Source organism: Ptychodera flava, chromosome 2 (assembly GCF_041260155.1).
Source record: "Ptychodera flava strain L36383 chromosome 2, AS_Pfla_20210202, whole genome shotgun sequence".
Taxonomy (NCBI): Eukaryota; Metazoa; Hemichordata; class Enteropneusta; family Ptychoderidae; genus Ptychodera; species Ptychodera flava.
In genome coordinates this window covers 44,328,302-44,350,266 of record NC_091929.1, presented here as the reverse complement: position 1 = coordinate 44,350,266, position 21,965 = coordinate 44,328,302, and the positions used below count along the sequence as shown (strand labels likewise).

Genomic DNA, 21,965 nt, shown 5'->3' with positions numbered 1-21,965 from the left:
GCACAACATTTTATAACAATATCCTACAGTTTCATTGACACTGTTAGATATCAATACTGGAGGACAGGATTAGACAAGTGGTTTGTATCTCTCATGCAAGGAAATAAAACCTGTGTTAATGTATGGCGGTTTGTATTCAACTCGTAGAAATCAATAAAGTATTTCTCCGTCTGTCGATGGGTCATTTTATGGCAATTTCCTACAAGCACAGTTGATGGCGCTTTATATTGTTGTGATCAGCCATTGGGAAAGTGGTGTCTCATTTTGACATTTGAACTGTGATTTTAACTTTAATGATGTGGAATTCTGGTAGACATGTAGGGCTAAAATTGACTAAACACAGGGACTTATAAAGAAATATTTCACATTTCATACATAGTATTGTTCATTTACCTTGTCTAACTTTGAGGTATAGCATGTGCTTCATGCACTGATATTTGGAAGATCTCAAATTTTTAAACTACTTTTCTCATCTACTACATGTGGAGATCTCATTGAAACCTGTGAGGTGAACGAAGCTTTAAAGTTTTTGTAGAAATTGAAAATATAACTTTTCTCCAATATGACTGATTTTACACAAAAGTAAAAGTTTGAGAGTTCAAATATCTGTCCCTGAGACGTGTTAAACCTTAAGTGGTTTTTTTACTCTTTCCACACTAAAAGTTTGAGTATTAGAATAAATTGTGAAGCAATTTGAAAATTACAAAATTTAACTGATGCATCTGTAATATATTTTGTTCTGCACCCAATGTGAATTAATTTCTTAATTGCAGAGATCTTAACATGAATTTATAAAAAATATCATTTATGTTTGAAAACTACAAGGAGAAAGCATGAAAATATAAATATGCATTAGGCCAAAAAAACTGTCTTGTTCCGATAACCCGACCTGCCCTATTTTTTACCTGCTGACCCTAGACTTTTAGAGCTACGTAAACGTAGATGTAAAAAAAAGAAAGAAAAAACTGGCAAAATCACATGTTCATTACCTTGTGTTTGATTTTTGCTTGAACGAGGATGTCTTTTATGTTTTTTTCCTTTATATGCTACGATAGGTTTTTCTGGAAATGTTGTGGCCAGTGTTTGATTGCCCTGAACCCCTGAAAAATGCGTATTTAAAAAATTAAAATATTTTGGGAAAAAAAATCCCTGCCTACCTATCTACCCTATTTTTGAAAACCATGCTATCAGAACAGCACTATTTATTTTTTTTTGGCCTTAAAGAGCCAATAGCTGTAACTTTTGATTATTTTATCACTGTAATTGTTATTAATTTCAACTACAGTTTCTTGTTCTAGTCCCCAAAGCATGTTGAGATACACAGTATTCAGCTTGTCAACTCAGCCTGTACATGTGTAGACTGCATTGTTTTGTTGACAAGTGAATTCTGGTCCAGACTAGAATTCAAATGTACACAACAACAGTGCAATTTGCCCGTATACACACTGTGTTGACAAGCTAAATAGTGGGTGATTCAACATGCTTGGGAAGTATAGAACAAGAACTTGTGACAAACTAAACAAATTTAGCAAAAAAACTCATCAAAAGCTACTTCTATTAGTCCTTTAAGCAGCTAGAATAACTTGCTGGATGTACCATTATATATACAGTCGGTTTGTCTTTGAAGAGTAGGTCGGACATCTCTCCTTTATGATTAAACTCTAAGGTACAATTCCAGTACCTTTCACAAGGAGCATATTACCAGCACTGTCTCATTACTGTTCATGGCTTTAAATTCAGAATATTGTACTCTTCTTCATAAAAATTGGATTAAGTTGTAACAAATGGAATATGCAAATGCATTATGTATTTGTATTGTATAAAAAATGGACTAAATATATACATATTATTATTTTCTAGTTGTAGTACAAGTGGCTTATTTTCACTCTTTACTAGTAGAAGCAAATCTTTCCACTTAAAGAAATGTGGTGCAAGAAAAAATGGTCCTTGGTTGGACCGTTATGCAGAGGTCATGTGAGGTCAAGCAGAACGAATTACCTGTCGATGTAGCGATCCCATACAACAAATCATTGAAGCTATTGATCTCATTGTTTGTGGCGCCTCACAATTCACCGAGAGATCCTTGGGGGACAACCAACAAACAATTGGCACATTTTACTCCTTAAACAGTGTCAACTCACAGGATATCAACACTATCACAGATGATGACTTTTCTATTGATCAGAAAAACCGTTATTGTGTCCGAGTAACTGGGCAAGGACTCACATTTATTGACCTTCGACCTTCATACAGCATGTATAAACATGTCAGGCAAAACCAAAACGTCCTGTATTTCTTTCTTCACCTCGTAAAAATGCACACTGGTTTTACAAAACTTCATATAACTGTCCCATAAAAATCGGGTCTATTTTTCATCTATGCCTATTCTGTCTTTACCTTGCAATCACTGACATCTTCAAAAGGTTTATCGAAAACACTGGATGCATTCTAAAAATACCATGCTTTTTTCCGCAGAGTTGAGTTGTGGTTGTAAATCATCATCTGATAAGATCTTACCATAGCAACAGCTTTGTTTATGTGGCCTGTTGCTAGGCATCCCACGCTGGCCCATTCAAAGTGGGTATTTTTTGACCAGAAGCCAATAAGCTACACTGATGTTTAAATATCCTTATCTCTTGCGTGTTGACATGCATGGTGGCTTTGCACTGTTTCATATAGCTGTTTCTATGTGACAGTGAGAGAGTTAAAGCTGATAATTTGAAAATCTAATAACAATTTTATGCCATGTCTACTGTATACACATAGCAGACCTAGATTTCAAATATAAAACTTTCAAACCAACATTTATCAAAACCAGACTGCATACAATCTGCAATGCAAAACTGCACACAAAATTTGCAATAATCAACCCATAAATTTCTTGGTAATTTCAAGCCTGTATAAGAATTTATAGACTTATACATTTTAGTTAAGGTACACTTCACCTACATGTACATGTACGTGACCTAAAAAGAGTCAACTTCATTCACATCTCAAGTATTTGAGAATCAATAATGTTCAAAAATGAAGTTTGTGTCTGCCATTTGTTGATAAAATGTCACAGGCATGTGTTGGTAGCTGTATACAGCTAAATCTGTATTGCACATTTAGAGGTCAAGGGTCGCCTAGCCAACAATGATAAAGCCTATGTGCCTTGTGTATAAGTGCATGATTGACGGTGGATCGAACCAGGTAATTTCAAAAACCATTTCTGACCTACCCGTATTTTATTACTTTCTCTCTGCGCCGCGATGAGTTTCCCAGCCTTCTCCCACTCTCCTGTGACACCATTTTGGGGAAATTCAAAACAGCCTAAATGAAAACTCTCCACTTTAGAAATTCTTTGAATGCTTCTGTAGGACGCGCTTGAAGGCAATGAGAAGCTTGTGCACTGATTGTGTCAACAACTACTTAATCGCATAAATTATCAAATAGTTTGAAAACCAAGAGACCTGACAATTGTTCTCATAACGTTGGACAACTTGACATTACAGGAATGCAAAGACGTCACAAAGACCATTCTTTCTCATTGTGTCTTTTGGGTTGATTTTCTTTGCTCAAATTTTTGACATGTCTGCCAAAATAACTTGGTTCTTGATTCTTAAAATATTAATAAGTGAAGATTACAAAACACAACACAGAAGACGGCGGAAAACATAGTACATGCAAGTGGTGTGTTAGAAAGAAGGTTGATTTCGAGATTTGAAAAATTTTGGAAAATGTCAGAGTAAGAATAATTTGAAAACAAGGAAAAATTGATAAGACTGTTAAGGCCAAGAAAAATAAAAAGTTCTTATTTCATCTTTGCACACGTCAATTCAACCTTTTTATATCTGCTCATGAGGAAATAAAATGAAAAGAAATAAATGCAAAAATATGCGACAATAGTGCATAACAGTGCTGTATAAAACAGAACTGTAAACAAAATAACCGACACTAACATTCCATTCAGAAATGTACACATATGTCACTGTTATATTACGCTGTCAAGACTCTGCATTGCTGCGCTAAAAGTCAAACTGCAGAACTGTCGCTAAACAAAAATACTAAAGCAACACTGCTGTGCATTTATCACTGCGTGCATTCCTATGTTGTTTTCATGATGTTTACACATTCTTGTTGGTTGACGAATAAAAAAAAATTGAGAAAAAAACCCTGTGTCACTGCATCATTTTTGAAATATGTCTAGGATGAGAAACAAATTTTTTTTTTCTTGGCCTGATTTTTTTTATTTTGACATCAAAAATGGTCAATACATACATTTTATTTTTTACTGAGCTGTAATAATTTTGAAGGATGAAATAAAGTGTTTCATAACAGATTACTAAACAATGTAACATGCATATATGAAATAAGTTCACATACCGGTATGTGTTTAACGACAGGGACTGTAAAATCACTTAAAACTGAAATTTTCTTCAATTTCTCTTTTTCTTTTTGCACATTTTAATTTAGTTTTGTCTATGTGGTGAGTCACATATACTTCTGCATGATAATCTATTTCTATGTATAAAGTGACTGTAGCTGTTACAGAGTATCTTTTAATGATATTTTTTCACAATTTTTTTTGTATGTCAATTGCAAGTTCTTTTTCTCATTCCCCAATGCATTTAGAAGTACTTAACTGGTTTTTTCTTATTATTATTTTATTTATTTGCTGACTTACTTATTCTAACTATTTATCAGTCGGTTTATTTGTTGATTACCTATGTGCTTGCTTGTTTGTTTACTCATGTATAATAAATATATTTTGAAACTGGTGTATGATGAAGTTGAAGCCAATGACGGTAGATGCTTTTTTAAGGTAGTATGCGCCTCGAAAGTGAAAGACTAAAACTTTTGCTCAAACTTTTCTGAACGAATCTTTCAACCATTCCTTTCAAAATCAACAGTAAAATTGGGGGGATCAAAGTGCAAATTTTGGTATTAGAGAAAGAATTCACCAAGATTTATCACTATTTAAAATTTAAAATCACCGCCATCCCTGTGTTAACTACAGTACATGGAGAAAAATAAAATTTTTGAATTTCGAAAAACTAAGCCAGTGCAAAGTTTTCTTACATCAAGAGCTTTAAAATGAACCCCCACAAGTGCTAGATCGGAAAAGAATTGTAAAAGTTTGAGTGTCTGAATATCTGTCCCCGAGGCCTACCTTAAAGTGTTCTAGTACATGCAGTAATAAAATTCTAGCTGATCTTTGCTTGGCTGGAAATAAATCATGTTTTCCATGCGTTATCAATTTAATCAAAACCAATGGCTTGCCGACTTTCCACTGATCATTATGTGTTATGTCATACGTGAATTGACATCAACAAAAATGTGAATCTGTGAAGATTTTAGTGTCAGTTCATTTACTGCTGCACTGCACTGTATAGTGTGTGTAGTAGACTTGCACTGAGTTTGTGGGGGCATACAAATATCAAAACAGAGTCAATTGAAGGAATAAACTTCAGCAGCTGTCACGATAGTGGTAGCCTGTTGCATATATTGTGGGGTGAATGCGATGGCCCTCAGGTCAGCTGGACTTACTGCTACCAAGAAAAGCAAAGCGACGGAGGCCAGCCAGGCCAGCCAGAAACTGCTGATGAGAAAAGCCAAGCAATGGGGGCCAGTCTATTGTGTACCTATTCATTGGTATTACAATCCCTACTCTAGCATATAGTTTGTGCTGTGTCACTTTCAAACTGTTCAATTTCTCCAAAGCCAACCTACCAGTGGCAGTGAATGCAGATGTACATCTAATGGTATACACATGTACTGTACATGTATTACAAAGACTCAAGGACTACCAAACAGGTTCATTAATTGGAATATCTGACAAGTAGTCCATTGGACCACCAGCAGACCAACAAATCCCAATAGATTATGATAACCATTGTGTAACATTGGAACAAAATCCACAAACATGATCAGCAACAGATGACACAGCATCATTTGAGAAGACTTGGAAACTTACTCAATATTGTCGAAATCCCCCGGATCTAATGAGTTCATAAAGTCATCGGCAATGGCTGTGGAAACAGACTCTATCTTTGTGGTGGTGGCGATGTGGACTCTGATGATTGAGAGGCGTTTTGGAGGAACCAGATCCAGAGATCTGATACTGGATGTCCTGGAAAGTTGACCAAAGTCAAGACAGCTTGGCAATGCAGCAGTCATCTGAAATGTACAGATAAACACATTTTAATGAACTGCTTTAGAAATATTAATGAATTATTTTATTAATTATATAAATTAATTAAGCAATTTAATTAGTTACTTTATTAATTACTTAATCTATAAATCTACCACTTCATAAGTATTATATTTTGTTTGCTTGTTTGTATATCTGTTTACACATTTACATTATTTACATCTATTTACATATTTACATTGTTTACATCTATTTACACATTTACATTTTTTACATCTATTTACATATTTTACATTTGCTCATCACTCTATTTTATGTCATTTTAATAAATGTTTTATTGTGTGTAGAATTTGAAAACTAGAATGACTCAATGGCTGTTTACGACCAAAGATGACAATTTTCTTGATTTTCTAATGGGAAGAAAAAGATGAGGGGAGGAGGAAGAGGGGAGAGATGGAAAGAGGTGAGAGAAAAGAGACAGGAAGAGATTTGCCGGACAGATGAAGATAGAGAGAGTGGAAATCAGAGACAGATTGGCAGAGTATGAAAAAAAGATAGTATTTGTACTTTAGACCTCGTCTTTGGTATTTCTGCTCCAGTGTATTGTGGGATCAAGTTGTAAAGTAGTTAAACACCTGACAGCATGCCATAAGTATTCTTAGCGATCAAAACCAGAAACAGTTCAGAATCTATGAAATGGCATGCAGAGCATGTATAACAACTGGCTGAACTGAGAGAAAAGGTGAAATCTAGCTCTGCCTCAACATTTTACTGATTCTCGTCCTTTTTTTATCGGTATATTTCGTCTTATCTGTCAGGAGTGGATTATGTTTACTCTGATTACATAAGTCTGATTTAAAGCCCACTCAATACCAATCACAGAGATTATTAAATCTGTGTAGTTTGTCACAAGGTCATTTAAGGAAGGATGAATAATCTGATAGAACTCCTTATAGTATCTGCACACAGTGTTCAAAAACTGTTCAAAGTCAGAGGCATATCGTGACTTATTGGCATCCGGACGAGAAAATTTGAATGAGTGATGGGAAGGTGTGTATTCCACTCATGAATGTTTAATATAGTTTAGGGAAAATGGCATACCATGCAAAATGAATGAATAGGCCCATCAAGTTGGCAAGTCTCTTGATGAAAAAAAATATAAAACCAAAGAGTTATAAAAAAATAATAACACAAAGTACTTCAAATATTATTACTTTGTACTTGAATTTGTGAATTTGTGTTTATATATATATATATATATATATATATATATATATATATATATATATATATATATATATATATATATATATATATATACCCGTTTTAAAAATTTATATCATATACATATATATATATACACACACAATACACGTTTAAAAAATTTATATATATATATCAGTATATATATATATATATATATATAGGTAATAGTATACAATATATTTAATAACATTTATATTATATACATTTATATAAATAATAGTACTCTAATTTCACACAAGCACATCTGTATACTTATATTTATCTATCTATCTATCTATACACACACACACATTAGGTTTTCAAATACTTTACATCATCACAACAGGTGGTTGGAACACACATTGCATACAAATATACGTTGTGTTTATGGAAAGCTGGTTAAAGTCGATCAGAATTGGTTGGTGTAAACTTGTCACTCAAAAGCCTTTCATCAGATAAAAAACAGCAAAACACAACATAATCTAGAAGAATTCAAAATGATTCATGCCGTAACATCACTACAAGGTTCAGTAGTTTCTGTCAGAATTGTTGAAGTGTGTGTTGGTTACCAGACACCTTCAAAGCACTAACTGAACAGATTATTGCCATGCCAACCATCAATGTTTACAAAAATACTTTATAGACTTGGGCAATGATATAAGAGATTTGGTTGTTGATTTGATATGTACGGTACACCTGTGTGTGAGTGTGAAACATAGTATCATATTTGACACATGCTGTTTATAAATACCACTTACAACGTCCATATAGAGTGACTTCATGCTTTAAAATTTACGGTACAGCTACCAGTACAACCTCGAACAATCACCTAATCTCTCACATGCTTAGTACAGGCATACCATTATAGAATCTTGCCATCGGCCATTCCAATTGTTTTGCCAGATGGGTTACAGTAGCAAGACGGAACATTCAACTTTCAAGGCACATAGACCAACGAATCAGTAGCTATGGTCTGACAGTACGCAATTTGCACATGACTGATTGCAATGTTTTTGCGGAAGTGGCACGCGGGTCAAAAGATTATGACTAATTGATTTCACGTTACATTAATGTCACAAACACAATGACAACTGCTCCTAAATTAAATTCACAGCATAGAAATATACGGCAGTGACATCACCAAGGTTCTGAAATGTAATTTCAAGTCCACAAAACATTAAAAGATTCCTTAAAATACAAAATCAAAACTGACCTTTTTTTGAATCAGTAACTCATACAGAATACACCAAACAGCGCAGTGTAAGATTCCGGAGTTTTTAAAATCAGTTCAAACTCAACTCGGTCACGCCAGCCAAGAAACGTTAACACTTCTTAACATCTCAACAAAAAGTGTATACATACCTCAATGTAAAGGTAGCTGGATCAGCTTTAAATGGTCTTTTGTACACTCTTAGCCAAACACCGCCAACATTTAATTGTTCAGTTATTAAACAACAAAAGGCAGTGTAATACAATAGACAACAATTGTAGGAGGGCGTACCCCCTAGGTGACCCAATTTTCATGCCTGAACAATAGTTCAAGAAGTTGAATATCTCATATCGTTATGTGCCAGTACAGTATTTTTCTACCAAACTTCCAATTTTAAGATCTGAAGTCTAGAATTCAACTCAAATAGGGGATACTTTTGCCAAGTTTGAGCAAGAAGTGTTGACTTTTCAGTGAAAAGGAAATGTTTTTCATTTCGGAAAGTTCATGTGTCCAAGCAGTCTTGTAAGACTTTACAACCCTTGGGTCAATGTCACCCTCTGGCAATGAGTGGAAAGGCTCATTTTTTACGGGGGTGGTACAAATCTGGCTGTGTGTAAACCAAAAATGAAAATAATCCCATATCAACATCTGCTGACTCTGTACCCACTTCAACTTGTGTGAATTCTAACAAAATTATCTGCAATCATATACAGATGTAAGCTTTTGTGGAAAGTCAAATTTACAGATAATAGAAAACTTCCCTTTTTGAAATGGTATGGTCGAACAAGGTAATTGACAGTTATATGCATGACAATTGGGTCAATAATACCTTTTACTGACTCCATCATCAACTTATAACAGTAAGGGCAATGATCCATGATATTATTACCCTGACACTAGGACTGTACCATTATTTGTTGGGTGGGGGAAGCACTACAAATGAGGAGTACTACTACAACTCCTGATGACAAAACTGTGCACTTTTGTATGGGGAATAAAACTTGCAAAGGAAGTCAGAGTAATAACCAATTGTTATGTCACTATGGGGACATGGAGGAAGACTGCCGATTCTGTCCAGTTTAATTTCATGGGTCCTCACCGATGTTAATAATTATACTTCTTTGTATATCATACAGTGAAATAAATTAAACACAGAAACCTGACGATAATTTGAAAAGGGAAAAAAAGATCTTATGATTTCACATTACTTAGCTGATATTCAAAATTTTTCATGATCAAAGCAGCTAGCACAGGGTATTGCGGGCAAAATTCATCTAGAAGTTATGATCAATAAATGTCATGTATTAAACTTTTTGTTATGCCATGGGCATAAAAAAAGATTACATCCATGGTTATACAAGCCTTACCTATGTCATGTGTGTGCCTATTACTTTACCCTAGCTATCTGTGTATAGTATTTCAAAGAAAACAGTCCGTATCTGTTAACTGCCCTCCCTAATCCCCTTCATTAATTTGTTCTGCCGATCACCAATGTGAGGGCTTATCGCCCTGACCAAATAACTTGTTAGTAGCTCATAAAGTAAAAGACAGACAGGCTTATATAATAATAATAATAATAATATAATAATAATAATTTATTGTTTAAAGACCACTACACACCTTGTCTCAGTGGTCTGTACATTACAGAAAATTACTGGAAGAACTAAAAAAATTCGAAGAAAATACAAAATAACTCAGAGGAAAGAGTGTAATTAAAACCAATCAATAAAAACAAGCAAGCTTAAAAACTAGACTAAAGGATCCCACCTATAAACAGCAAAGAAAGTATGTAAAAAAATTTCACTAAAATGATAAAAAATAAATAAAATATAAAAACTGCAGGTAAAAATTATATCCAAGTCAACAGTAGCATTGACGAAAAATAATGGTTTTAAGAGACTTCTTAAAAGAGCGAATTTCTTTATCATCCGAAGTTCGGGAGGCAAACTATTCCACAGTTTAGGGGCATACCGGTACACGCTAAAAGCTCTGTCACCATATGTTCTAGAAAGTTGTTTCTCCCGTCCAGTTACCAAACGAGCAGCAGAGTTCTGAATGTGTTGAAGCTTGCTCAATTTATATGCAGGTAGGCCAAAAGAAGACTGTTACAATAATCTAACTTCGATGTGACAAAAGCGTGAACCAATTTTTCAGGACTGAACTGGTCTAACAATTTTCTAATTTTATATAACAAAAAAGTTTAATACATGATATTTATTGATCATAACTCCAGGACGAATATTGCCTGCAATACCCTGTGCAGCTAGCATATCATTTTATTCAAGCCCTGGTCCAACAGGCATTGGCCAATTACAGGATGAGGTACCCATTACCCGCTACCTAATCTTTTAATCTGCATCTTGTATACAAGATGCAAATTACATAACAGATGCCCTCAATACCATTCTGGATTATGTCATTTCCAATGAGATGTTAAACATATAACAATGTATGTGTGACAGAATTTGAATGTTGACAGGTAAAAATCTCAAATTTGAAATGATAAAGATAAAATAGATTGAGACGTACATACCAGTACTGTCTTTTCAATACCAGAGGGAAGAGGCATGTTTGACGATATTTTAAACAGCTAAATGACTTCATCTACAAACCGATATCGATACATTCATCTAAACACATACAACTGTATGAGCTCCTGTTCTTCATAAATTTACAAAGTGAATTGAATAAAAACTACTGGTTGTCTAATCCATGACAAAAATGTATTCTTAAGGTAGAACGCACCTCGGGGACAGACATACAGACTCTCAAACTTTACAATTCTCTTCTGATATACCACATGTGGGGGTTCATTTTAGAGTTCTTGGTGTAAGAAAACTTTTCACCGGCTTAGTTTTTGAAATTCGAAAATTTTTATTTTTCTCCATAGAGTTAACACTGGAATGGCGGCCATTTTGAATTTCTAATATCGGTAAATCTTGGGTAATTTGTTTCTCTAGTACAAAAATTTGCACGGTGACCCCTATTTTTATTCTTGATTTTCAAAGAGAATGATTGAAAGATCCCTTGATGAAAGTTAGAGCAAAAATTTAAGTCTTTCACACTCGAGGTGCATACTACCTTGAAACAGTTAAAACAAACGTGAACTTGAAAATGAGTCACATTTCTTGCCAAAGGTATGTATCAATTTTACTGGGACAAGATAATACATTGTATTTGGGCCCTTGTGCCATACACAGAATTTGCAGTGTATGTCAATAGAGGGCGCACTTTATATTACGGTATGTTTTGACCTCAATGCAGCCCAAATATATGCTCTTTAACATAGTGCAATTGGGAGAAAAATACACGTGTTTATATCTGAAATTATCTTTTAACGTTATTTCCAATAATATCTATCTGCGTGGCAATTCAAGACACGGTTTGAGAATTGTACACTTTATTAGTCCCTGCATTCAAGGATTAAATGCAGAAATGATGTCATTAACCCAAATTCTGCCGAGTAAAAATTGCATTGATCTTTGAAGCACCAGATGTTACTACCAGTATGTGTGCAATTCCACAATCCATATGTGGATTTTACGATAGAACAGAGTGCAGTTCGACTCACTGTTCCGTGATGACAGTACATTGGGTAAAAATTGAAGGAACAGAAATTATCCCAGTATAATGAATAGGCTGCCATTGGAATGCAGTGAATTGTGAAATATGGGATCGGATCAATGGTTCCTTGTGGACCTTCATTTCTCTGGAAAAATACAATTTGTACAGGTATTCCCGACAAGATCATAACAAAACACCTTGAAGAGTTTTCCCTTGTAACATGATCAGCAAATGATTCCTATATGCCCCAATTATGCCTCGATAGCAAACTACATTATATTTACCCAAGCTATACAATTAGGACATTCATGAAACCCTGTTCCCAGAATTGCCCAAGGAGGTTGGTTCACCTCAACTGCCCTTGGACTATAAAGACATCGTCCACACAAACTGGCTAATGAGGATCTATCTGTCTAACACACAGGCACTCATTGGTTGGTAGAATGCTTGATAGATCAAACTTCTGCTTGATCAATCGATTTCGTATTCTTCGCTCTGCCCTCTAACATAACTTAGATGCAAAGCACTGAGTACACGACCGAGTGTTTGAGCACTGAGAATACCTCGCCCATGAACATCTCAGAAACTAAAACTGCAAACAATATATGTTATCACATTTACACAATGAGAAGGATATTGTTCAGGTAATGAATTAGTTATCACACATAACATAAACACAAATGCATCATTTCATTAAAATATCCAAATTTAATTACAGACATACCGGTAGGTCAGTTTTACAGACAAAATTAGACTGGTCCACCAGTCGTCTGCCTTTTCTTAGGCCAACTGGGTGTGGGCTATCACATTAACCCAACAATCCATGCCGCAATCTACTACAGTATGTTGCTTCAATTTTGTGATCACCTCAATCAATGCAACAATCTGCTGATATTTACTCCTTCAATGTACTCTGCTTTGATATTAGTTGCCCACAGACTTGGGGTAAAGTTGAGCAAAACGCTTGTTTGTCATTGCCCGAATTGCAATCTACCTACATGTACCTTTCATATTCTTTGAATCATGCGACCTTGAACTATCATTTTCCTATTTCATTTTCAAATCAGAATTGTTCAGTGAAGTTCACAAATTTTGTTTGGGTGTGGGCAAAAAAATTATTATAAGGAAAGCCATGTAAAACTTACCAGTTTTCCCAAATGGGCATGCATGTTATCAACACCATATTGGATATATTATTTTGATCTGGACGATGCCGCATTCTGCGATACCTCTGCAAACAAATTGAGTGAACTTTTTTAAAAGGAGTATACAAAGTACACAAATCCAACTTCCCCTGCTGTTCACACCACCCCCCCTCTTCCTGGTAAACAGGTCCAATTCACTATTTATAACAATGAGTTTGGACTAAACCATGCTGGTGGAAGGGTTGAAAAGAGCATTAGAAACCATGGTGAATTTACCAGCTGTCGCACTGCAATTGTTCACACTTTGAATACTTCCCGACACCTAATTCACACACACGCCACAATGGGATTTCCCAATTCATGGATATAATCTGCTCAAAAAAATATTTATAAAATAAATATTTTCAAAACCTGATTGTGTTAACAGCACACACTACCAATTATTTTTTTTTGACCTGCTGTAGCCTGTCTGAATAGTACAGAAATTTAAAACCAATTTAACTTTTTTAACGAGGTGTTTTAAGTAGAGACGTTCAGATGTTTTTTTCTACTTAACAAACAGACTGAAATATACAACACTGTAAGTTATGGAGGTTGAAGAAATCATTGTTAAAGCATGAATGATGGTAGGCATTCATTACTACATGGTAACTGTTTGGGTTTTAACCTCCCCCACCCACTCTCCCTGTACGATTTCTTCTACTTTACATGCAAATTAGTTAGAGTAAGAATCTTATATTATCATAGGAAACTAAATTTCTTACATAAGAAAAGAGTTAGAGGAAAAATGTGTACGAAACTGTCAAAAATGACTAAGAAATTTTGTTTCTTTTAATTTCACTACTCAAAATTGGTTTCACTACAAATATGGCTCTTAATTTACGGGTCAGTCACAATCAGGGTGCGCTAGAGTGTGTCACTTAGGTCAAAATTTCAAGTTCATGATAACTGTCCAGTTAAATAATATGTTGAAAGGTTATGGTATGGGGCATATCTTCCTAAAATTTGGTGAAGCAAACGTCATTAGTTTTACCACAGTGCACATGTTTTATATGGTCGACGCAGTGTCACGGACGCTACAGAAATGTTGTACATGAAACACAAATGTCATAATAAAATTTTAAACAATGATTTGTTAATGCTTTCTTATGTTATTACAATATAAAAGATGCATATTGGCATTAAAATAAGCTATACTTGGTATGATTTACTTAATTTTTCCATGAATAAACACAACCTCAAGTTTAGTGAGAAATACAACAATATTGATCATATTTTTTAATAGGACTTTCAACTTCTCTATGTCCTTCCACTGGTATGCTGTACTTAAAAAGTTTTATTGTCATGAATTAACCATGCTATAGCAACAATATTAATACCATTTAGTGTAATCAAAATGAACTTCTTTCTAAAATATTTTCTGTTTAGTATGACATGTAATTTTGTCACGGACGCTACCAAAATCAAACTTGAAAGTTAGGTCAATTTGAAATATAAAAAGCAATCAACAATCTGGTTTTTTCTTTCTCTTTTCTCCAAAACCTTTCTCTATCAAACATTTAAATTGTGAAAATTGTGTCAAAACATTGACAATTCTTTAAATTGAACAAGAAAGCTATAGCAACTACTGCAAAAATCAGTTGGAGTATGTGAAAAATGTCTATACCAGTAATAAACTTTCAATACATCAAAAACCACAGAAGTTAACATTGCTTGTGCCTTACTTAAAGTGTAAAACCAAGATAAAACTAGACACCTAGATCAGGCTAGAGCGACAGGTTGTTAAACTTTGACCTGTGGTCCCACAAAATTTGATACAATGTATCTGACACACCACCCCAGAAATCCAAATGGCTTGCAGCTGTTCTAACACCTGTCAGGATGGGGCGCACACACACCTAGGTGAGGCTGGAGATCAGAGACGTAGTCTGCCAACCTTTGACCTCTGTTCTATAATATATCTGTACTCTCTGACGAGCGTAAAGTTGGCGTCATACTCATCCTCATCCTCAGCCTCAGGGGTCACGCAAAAATGAGGATGAGGATGACGCTACAGCGTCAGCTCCACCGGCGTCAGATCCGATTATTCCCAAATGCGTCTGATGGAATGATAAGTGTAAAAATGTCTTTAAAAATGTGCTCCAAGTTTCATATCACTGTAAATGTTAATTAAAACACAGTGGGATTTGCATTTCATAATATTTAGTTACCTCTCCTCTCAATATCCGTTTCTCACGTTGTAGTTATAACGCAACACATTCTTAGCCCTTAATTTCCTTAAAGTTCAAAGGTTTTATGTTTAATACATTGACTTTTCAGGCCTCAAGTCATAGTTATACAAGTTAATTGTTTTATATGTCTTTTGAATAATTAGGGCTTTCATATCACCTCTCATGGTGGCGATTTTTACACATTTCGGACCATGTCTACCTTTTTTGCACCAATTTTTGGAAAATCTTAACGCAAGAGTTAAGAGGATACCAACAAACACATCCGCGGATCAATGGACTGAAAATTACGAACATTTCCAAAAAACTATTCCATATGAGATATTCAAACGATAAAATATTACCTGCAAACCAGTTTTAGGATTCAAAAGAAAGTTTAGAAAGAATGGAGTTGTTATTTTCTTAAGTTATGGGCGAATTTTATCATTTATCCATCATCGGGTAGCGTAACTTCGGCAATCTTTGGATACGACGCTGAAGCTGATGCTGAGTAGCGTCATTTTAGCGTCAGCCAGAAAGGTCACCTGAGGATGAGGATGAGGATGACGCCAACTTTACGTTCGTACTCTCTGCCTTCATAATATGTGAGAGTGGTGGAGACAGAGTTAACACAAATGTCATTTCTTACCCCCTTGATTTTTTAAAATTCAAAATGTGATAACAAAACAATAAAATGTGGTGGTTATTTCACATTCAGATTGGCTTATAATCTGAAAAACAATGTTTGCATTTTATTGTAGCATCCGTGACATAATGAATTGAAATGGAATACACAATAATAAATGCATATACAGCACAGAATTCATTGTTCTTTTCACTAGAATTCTAATAACATATTCAATATAATTACTGCATTCTTAAAAAACACCAATCTAAGTGTTACAGTTGAGGCTCAACATAAATTTTTGAGTGTTTTATTACTTTTTAAAAAATCAATTTTGTGCAAATTTACAGTTTTATGCCTTGAAGACATTTTGTAACACAACTCCATGTATGTACACCCAATACACACTAGTATTTATGTTTCAGTGGATTAACTGCTTTAAAATGTTTTAAATATAGTTATTAATTATGACTATGTAGTAAACACCGTCACGGACGCTACACCGTCACGGATGCTACATTTCCATATTTTTGGAATATTAATAGTGAATGCAAGGGACAGTAATTATATAATTTGTTTATTTAAGGTAGGCACCTATTGACACTTAGGCCTGTGACATCAGATCTTTTATAACTCCTGTTGTCCTTAAGATATGAGTGTGTCACGGACGCTACAAGAAATTCCGACCACAACATCTCCATTTTCATTTATTCACAAAACAATACAATATGCAATTTTATTTTAATTTGTGTGTATAAACTGCTTGCCATGGATGTTGAGGTTGGAATTAAATTCAATATTACAATATTTTACCCATTTTTCTACATAAAAAGTAAAGGTATATGTACTTATGGTCATAAAACACAAAAAACATAACGATGTTACAGTTTTGGTAAAAATACCACAGTTTCTGTTCCGATGCACATAATCACATGAAATAACTTGTGAAAGAAAGATTAGGTATTCTGCAATAACATATGTATTCCACAATTTTAACACTGTGTTCCAAAAAACATTTTGAAATTAAGTACATTTTGAAGTGAAACAGCATAACGCTACTTTTTACAGTTTTTAAAGGCATTTTTGTGGATGTACAACCAAACCTGCACAATATATGCAATATTTCTTTATGTGACCAAGTTAGATACAACTATTACTATTTATTAGAAACAAATAAGCAATATAATATCAGTCTGAATAGCAGATATATGTCCATAACAAATGAAAATCATCTAGCGCACCCTGATTGTGACTGACCCGTTTTACTAATTAGCATATATAATACTTGTAAGATTCTAATATGAATCTTACGAGCATCTTCATAAGAAGATTCATAAAGGTTTCTGCAATGGTTTGATTGATTGATTGCCTGATATTTTGACTTGAGTTCTCCAACAAATCTGAGGGATATGGCAGGCTAACACGCATACAAGTATACTGAGTTGTACTTGCAATCATATTGTCCTTCCCAAGCACATTTTGGTACGAGTCTGATTGTTTTCTTTAGCAAGGTTGAACTGTAAATGAAAAATGGGGCTGAAAAGTATAAAATTTTATAAAATACTTGCACGTCTTCATATATTTTTCAAAAATACTGAAAAACTGAACGGTGGATTTTGCAGTACCTGAAACTTTCATCAAGAAACTAACAGAATAATCTAATTTGTAGCAGGCCGTTAGTTCATAGTGAGAAAAAAGTCAATATTTGTTCAAGAAACTGTGAAAGCTGTTTTGAAATACAGGAATGCAATGCATGGCACTGGCTTTGGCAGAAGGATATTGTACTGCAATTGAAACTAGAATACACCAATCAGTCTGGAATGTGACGATGAAAACAACATCTCACGGAAACACTCGTTATATTGTTGACAAAAAGATGTTTTACAAAGTACTGACAAAAATATTTTTACAGTGGCCTGCAACCACGCATTCTGCGAAGGCTATGAAACATTTGCTTACATCTGATATAAGTATTAAAATTAGTTTACATACAACTAACAACCTAATCACATTGAAAAAGTGCCATCAACTCTCAAAATACCACAAGTTTGCAATTGCTCATCCCTCGGCTTCACACAGTCAATTAACCATTTTGTACCTTAATTTATGTACACAACATTGTCAACATACAGGCACAAAAATCACTGTTTGGGGTCAAAATGTCAAGTAATACTTTTTACCATGAACTCAACACCATATTGTACAGCTTTAAATTAGTTGTGGAACTCAAAGCAGAGCAAAGCTAGACTGTCAACAGTGCCTTTTTCTATTTATTGGTATAGTCTCTTGCACATACAGGGATGAGAGGTCAGAAACATATATAGCGTCGCAGGCACGAGTCAGAAATGCAGCAGACATGACCGCGAGTGCCATATGGACCGTTCTGAGCTACTGCGCCCTCGCTGATAACAAAAGGGAAAAACTCTGTTGTAACCTATTGCAGTGGAAATGATTGACAGGTGAAGCAGGTCATAGGTCACAGGTCATGCTGGAAACAACATAAACGTAACGTGGCGACAGCAAAGCAGCTTACAACAGCCAAACCTTGGAGAAACTTGGATATTCATGCTGCAAAAACTTTCGGAGACAAGTTATTAACAGTTATGTTGCTGGAAATGTCTGAATACAACTGCTCCTATTACCCAAAGAAAAAAACGCAACAGTTGTCAAAGTCAGTGAGCGGACTTGAATACCCTGTCGCATATAAGTGCGGGATTGGACCTGCTCTATTTTGCGTTTTTGGTCTGAAAGCAGCTGTGAGGACGTTCAAACAAAATTAGAGACATATGCAGTTACGACTTCTATGCATATGTCATCCTTTGCCTCACCCTGTTCTCGACGTCACTCAAGAATAATTAATAGAAAGGCAATTAAACCATTTTAGTGATAGAAGTCGCATGCGCCCAGACATCAACCCTTGACTCAGCCTTGTCTGGTGTTACTGCAGTGATAAAAACTGTGCAGATGGCTGTTGACAGTCTACCGGGTATATGCAAATCCAACAAATCCCGGATTTCCAACATATGCAAAATATTTAACCCTCTGAGCGCTGTAATTTTCTCCCGCCAAAATTTTAGTGCAAAATTTTACCAATTTTTATGAACTTTTCTGTAATTTTTTGATAATTTTAGACCAAGTGGATATCACATTTCATTGGCTACAGTTTTTTCTCAAAATTTTGGCAAAAATCTGAGAAAAATTTTATGAAGAGGACAAAAATAGACTTTGGTGCTCAAAGGGTTAATACTTTCAGAATGACAGTTTTAATTAATTTTGCCGTATGTTCATTCTTAGCCTCACTTCACACAAATGATAAGCAATCGACAGATTTCAATATGCTATTTTTCTGTTGAATTCTTTTTTAATACCACAATGTTTATATGCAAACCTCTCCCTGTCTGAATGCTACCTCTTTGACTGTGCTTCCTGCTTTTTTGAAATCTTTTTAGTACCAGTCACATTTATTTTGTCATGGAAATTTGTCAAGCAATTTTTTTATCACGATTTTTGCTATCATGAATATTCCTGTTTCTGTACATTGGCTATTAGTAATCAGTGCAATATGCAACAATGTGCAGCAACATGCAACTTTGTGTCAATGGACACAATAATTTTGCTATGTGCCACTACGGCGCAAAACAGGGTCGGGTAATACTGTGAATGATGGGTTTGCAGCTTGGCAGTCCATGGCGTATTTTTCAATGTAGCACAGAATAACAACCAAACTTGTCAACTTAACAGGAAAAAGTGTGATGAAGGCTTAATGTTAAACAAGTTCAAATTATGAATAGAAATGAAGTTTATGACATCAAATTTAGGACAATCGGTGAACCATTGTGAACATTTCTGGTCTTCCATGCATTTAGTGATTAACGAGAAACAACAACGGACAATCTCTGAGTACTGAGCACCTGCAACTTTCAGTGACCTTTCAAGAGTATACCCTTTACAAAGCAAAGTCTATCGATCTAAACTAAATATAACGTTATCATTGTACATTAAACCACATAACGAGAATCAAAAATATAGGGCATGATGTCTGTGGTTTAATTTCAAACTTCAAACTTTATACGTATGGAAAGAACAGCAAAATGTCACACTTGGTTGCAAAAACATCTTTTCGACAAACTGATGGTAGGCACAGAGTTATATTGGGAAAAGGGTGTCAGTCATCGTTTTCATTACAAGAAAATCACAGTGAAATGTTACCATGGTAACACGGCGCTATCCAATCATACGATCTCTAAGTTGGATGCAACTCACACTCAAAGTCAAAGCCGAAAACACAAAGTAAAACATTATGGGATAGTTTTAGTTTTCGTGGCAAGATGCGATTCTGCAGCATCATTTTGAAGTTGATGTACATGCCCCATTGTGCTACATGTACAATGTTTCCAGCGGGATCTCTAGATTCCGTTGGCGCAATGTTGCGTATTCAATTGCGCAGATTAATGGACTGTTCCTGATTGAAATTACATTTTAATTGTTCGTTCTTCAAAAATCAATATCATGTACATGTATATTTCAATCTCAAACATACAATTTTCTTAAAGTTAAATACATTTCGCTTCATGTTATGAGTCTAGATTTACTCGACTTGATTTATTGACTGTCGTGTAAGTGATATCGCTCACATGTACCAAATATTTTACCAAAGATGGACGGTATTTTCTATGTGGATTTTATTGACTTCCGGTTTGCAAACGCCATTCTTTGGAACGAAAAGTTCCAGTAGGGTACATACGGCCGGGGCTGCCCTGTAACATTGTCCATGATTGATCAATTTCTTCGATTCATGTCAATTCGTTTAAAGTAATCTATGGTTTGTTCAACAGGTGATTAAATCATAAAGCCATGGGGTACCATCTTCGACAGCTGGGTTGCGGGTGGGGCGTGGAGTGTGATTTGAGTGTGTACAGCCTATAGGCAACTCTCGGGGCGTATGTGGGCGCAAATACTCACTGTTTGTGTTTGTTCGTCCATTTTACGATCATCTGGGTACTACCATTACATCTGGGTTCCTGACATGAACGCTTACGCGCCACTTCCTGACGAAACTCTCTTCTTCACCCTTGATGGTGATGGTAAACATACACTGCAGGACCTGCCTCGGAATCATATTAGTCTGGAGCCACGAAGGTCAAAACAGACACCCCGATACTTTGGCACTGCACCGTACATTGAAACTACGAAGATGCTTTAAACTGCATTTCACTTTCAACAAAGCGACTGTCAGGAAATTTTTGCAAAGAAGCACTTTTCAGCCTCATTACACGTCGACCAGTGGCACTCTTCACCTGCAATGTCGGATTCAAATTCGCCACCATGCAGACTGCCCTCTACACCAGTAGCCGAAAATTATTTTGTTTGTTTAACATCGTCGCTATTGTATTGTGAGGCCTAAAAAAATAATTGTGTTGTTCCGATAACCCGACTACCCTTTTTTAACCGGCCGACCCTAGACATTTTAGAGCTGTGTAGATCCGGAAGTGAAAAAAAGAAAGTAAAAACCCGCAAAATCACGCACGCGAGAATTAAAGAGAAAATCACATGAGAACTAGCGCGAAATCTATGACGTCAATCATCCTTTCACATACGACGGCCAGCGATAAGCACAACGTTAGCTCTGCATGGCAGGCTTACCGGCGTTATACGGCCGTCCCACCACAGGAGGCCGTATAACGCCGGTAACACACAGCCCTGCCATGCAGAGCTAGCACATTTCGCGATTTCGCAAATGCGATCACGGCAAGGTCGTTGTTGTCTGCTGTAAATCGGAGACGAACTTTCGAACAAATTCTTGTAGAAAACGACCACGGTTTTTCTCAATGTAAAA

General features: G+C 35.4%; 1 protein-coding gene across 6 annotated transcripts in view; it reads right to left on the bottom strand.

Moving 5' to 3' along the window:
- LOC139121810 (protein inscuteable homolog) overlaps window positions 1–21,444 on the bottom strand; it is a 69,808-nt gene extending 48,364 nt beyond the window's left edge. Inside the window, exons 1-3 of one of the 6 annotated variants that reach the window (XM_070687012.1) lie at window positions 21,092–21,444; window positions 13,298–13,383; window positions 5,957–6,159 (exon numbers count right to left, since the gene is read on the bottom strand). In XM_070687012.1, coding sequence (XP_070543113.1) covers window positions 5,957–6,159; window positions 13,298–13,321 — 227 coding nt within the window. In that variant the 5' untranslated portion in view covers window positions 13,322–13,383; window positions 21,092–21,444. Of the gene's footprint in view, window positions 1–3,220; window positions 3,323–5,956; window positions 6,160–8,136; window positions 8,161–8,591; window positions 8,715–8,740; window positions 8,875–13,297; window positions 13,384–21,091 lie in introns of those variants that run through there. The other 5 variants (XM_070687027.1, XM_070687036.1, XM_070687046.1 and 2 more) reach the window with 5 other exon arrangements.
- Window positions 21,445–21,965: the final 521 nt, after the last annotated feature.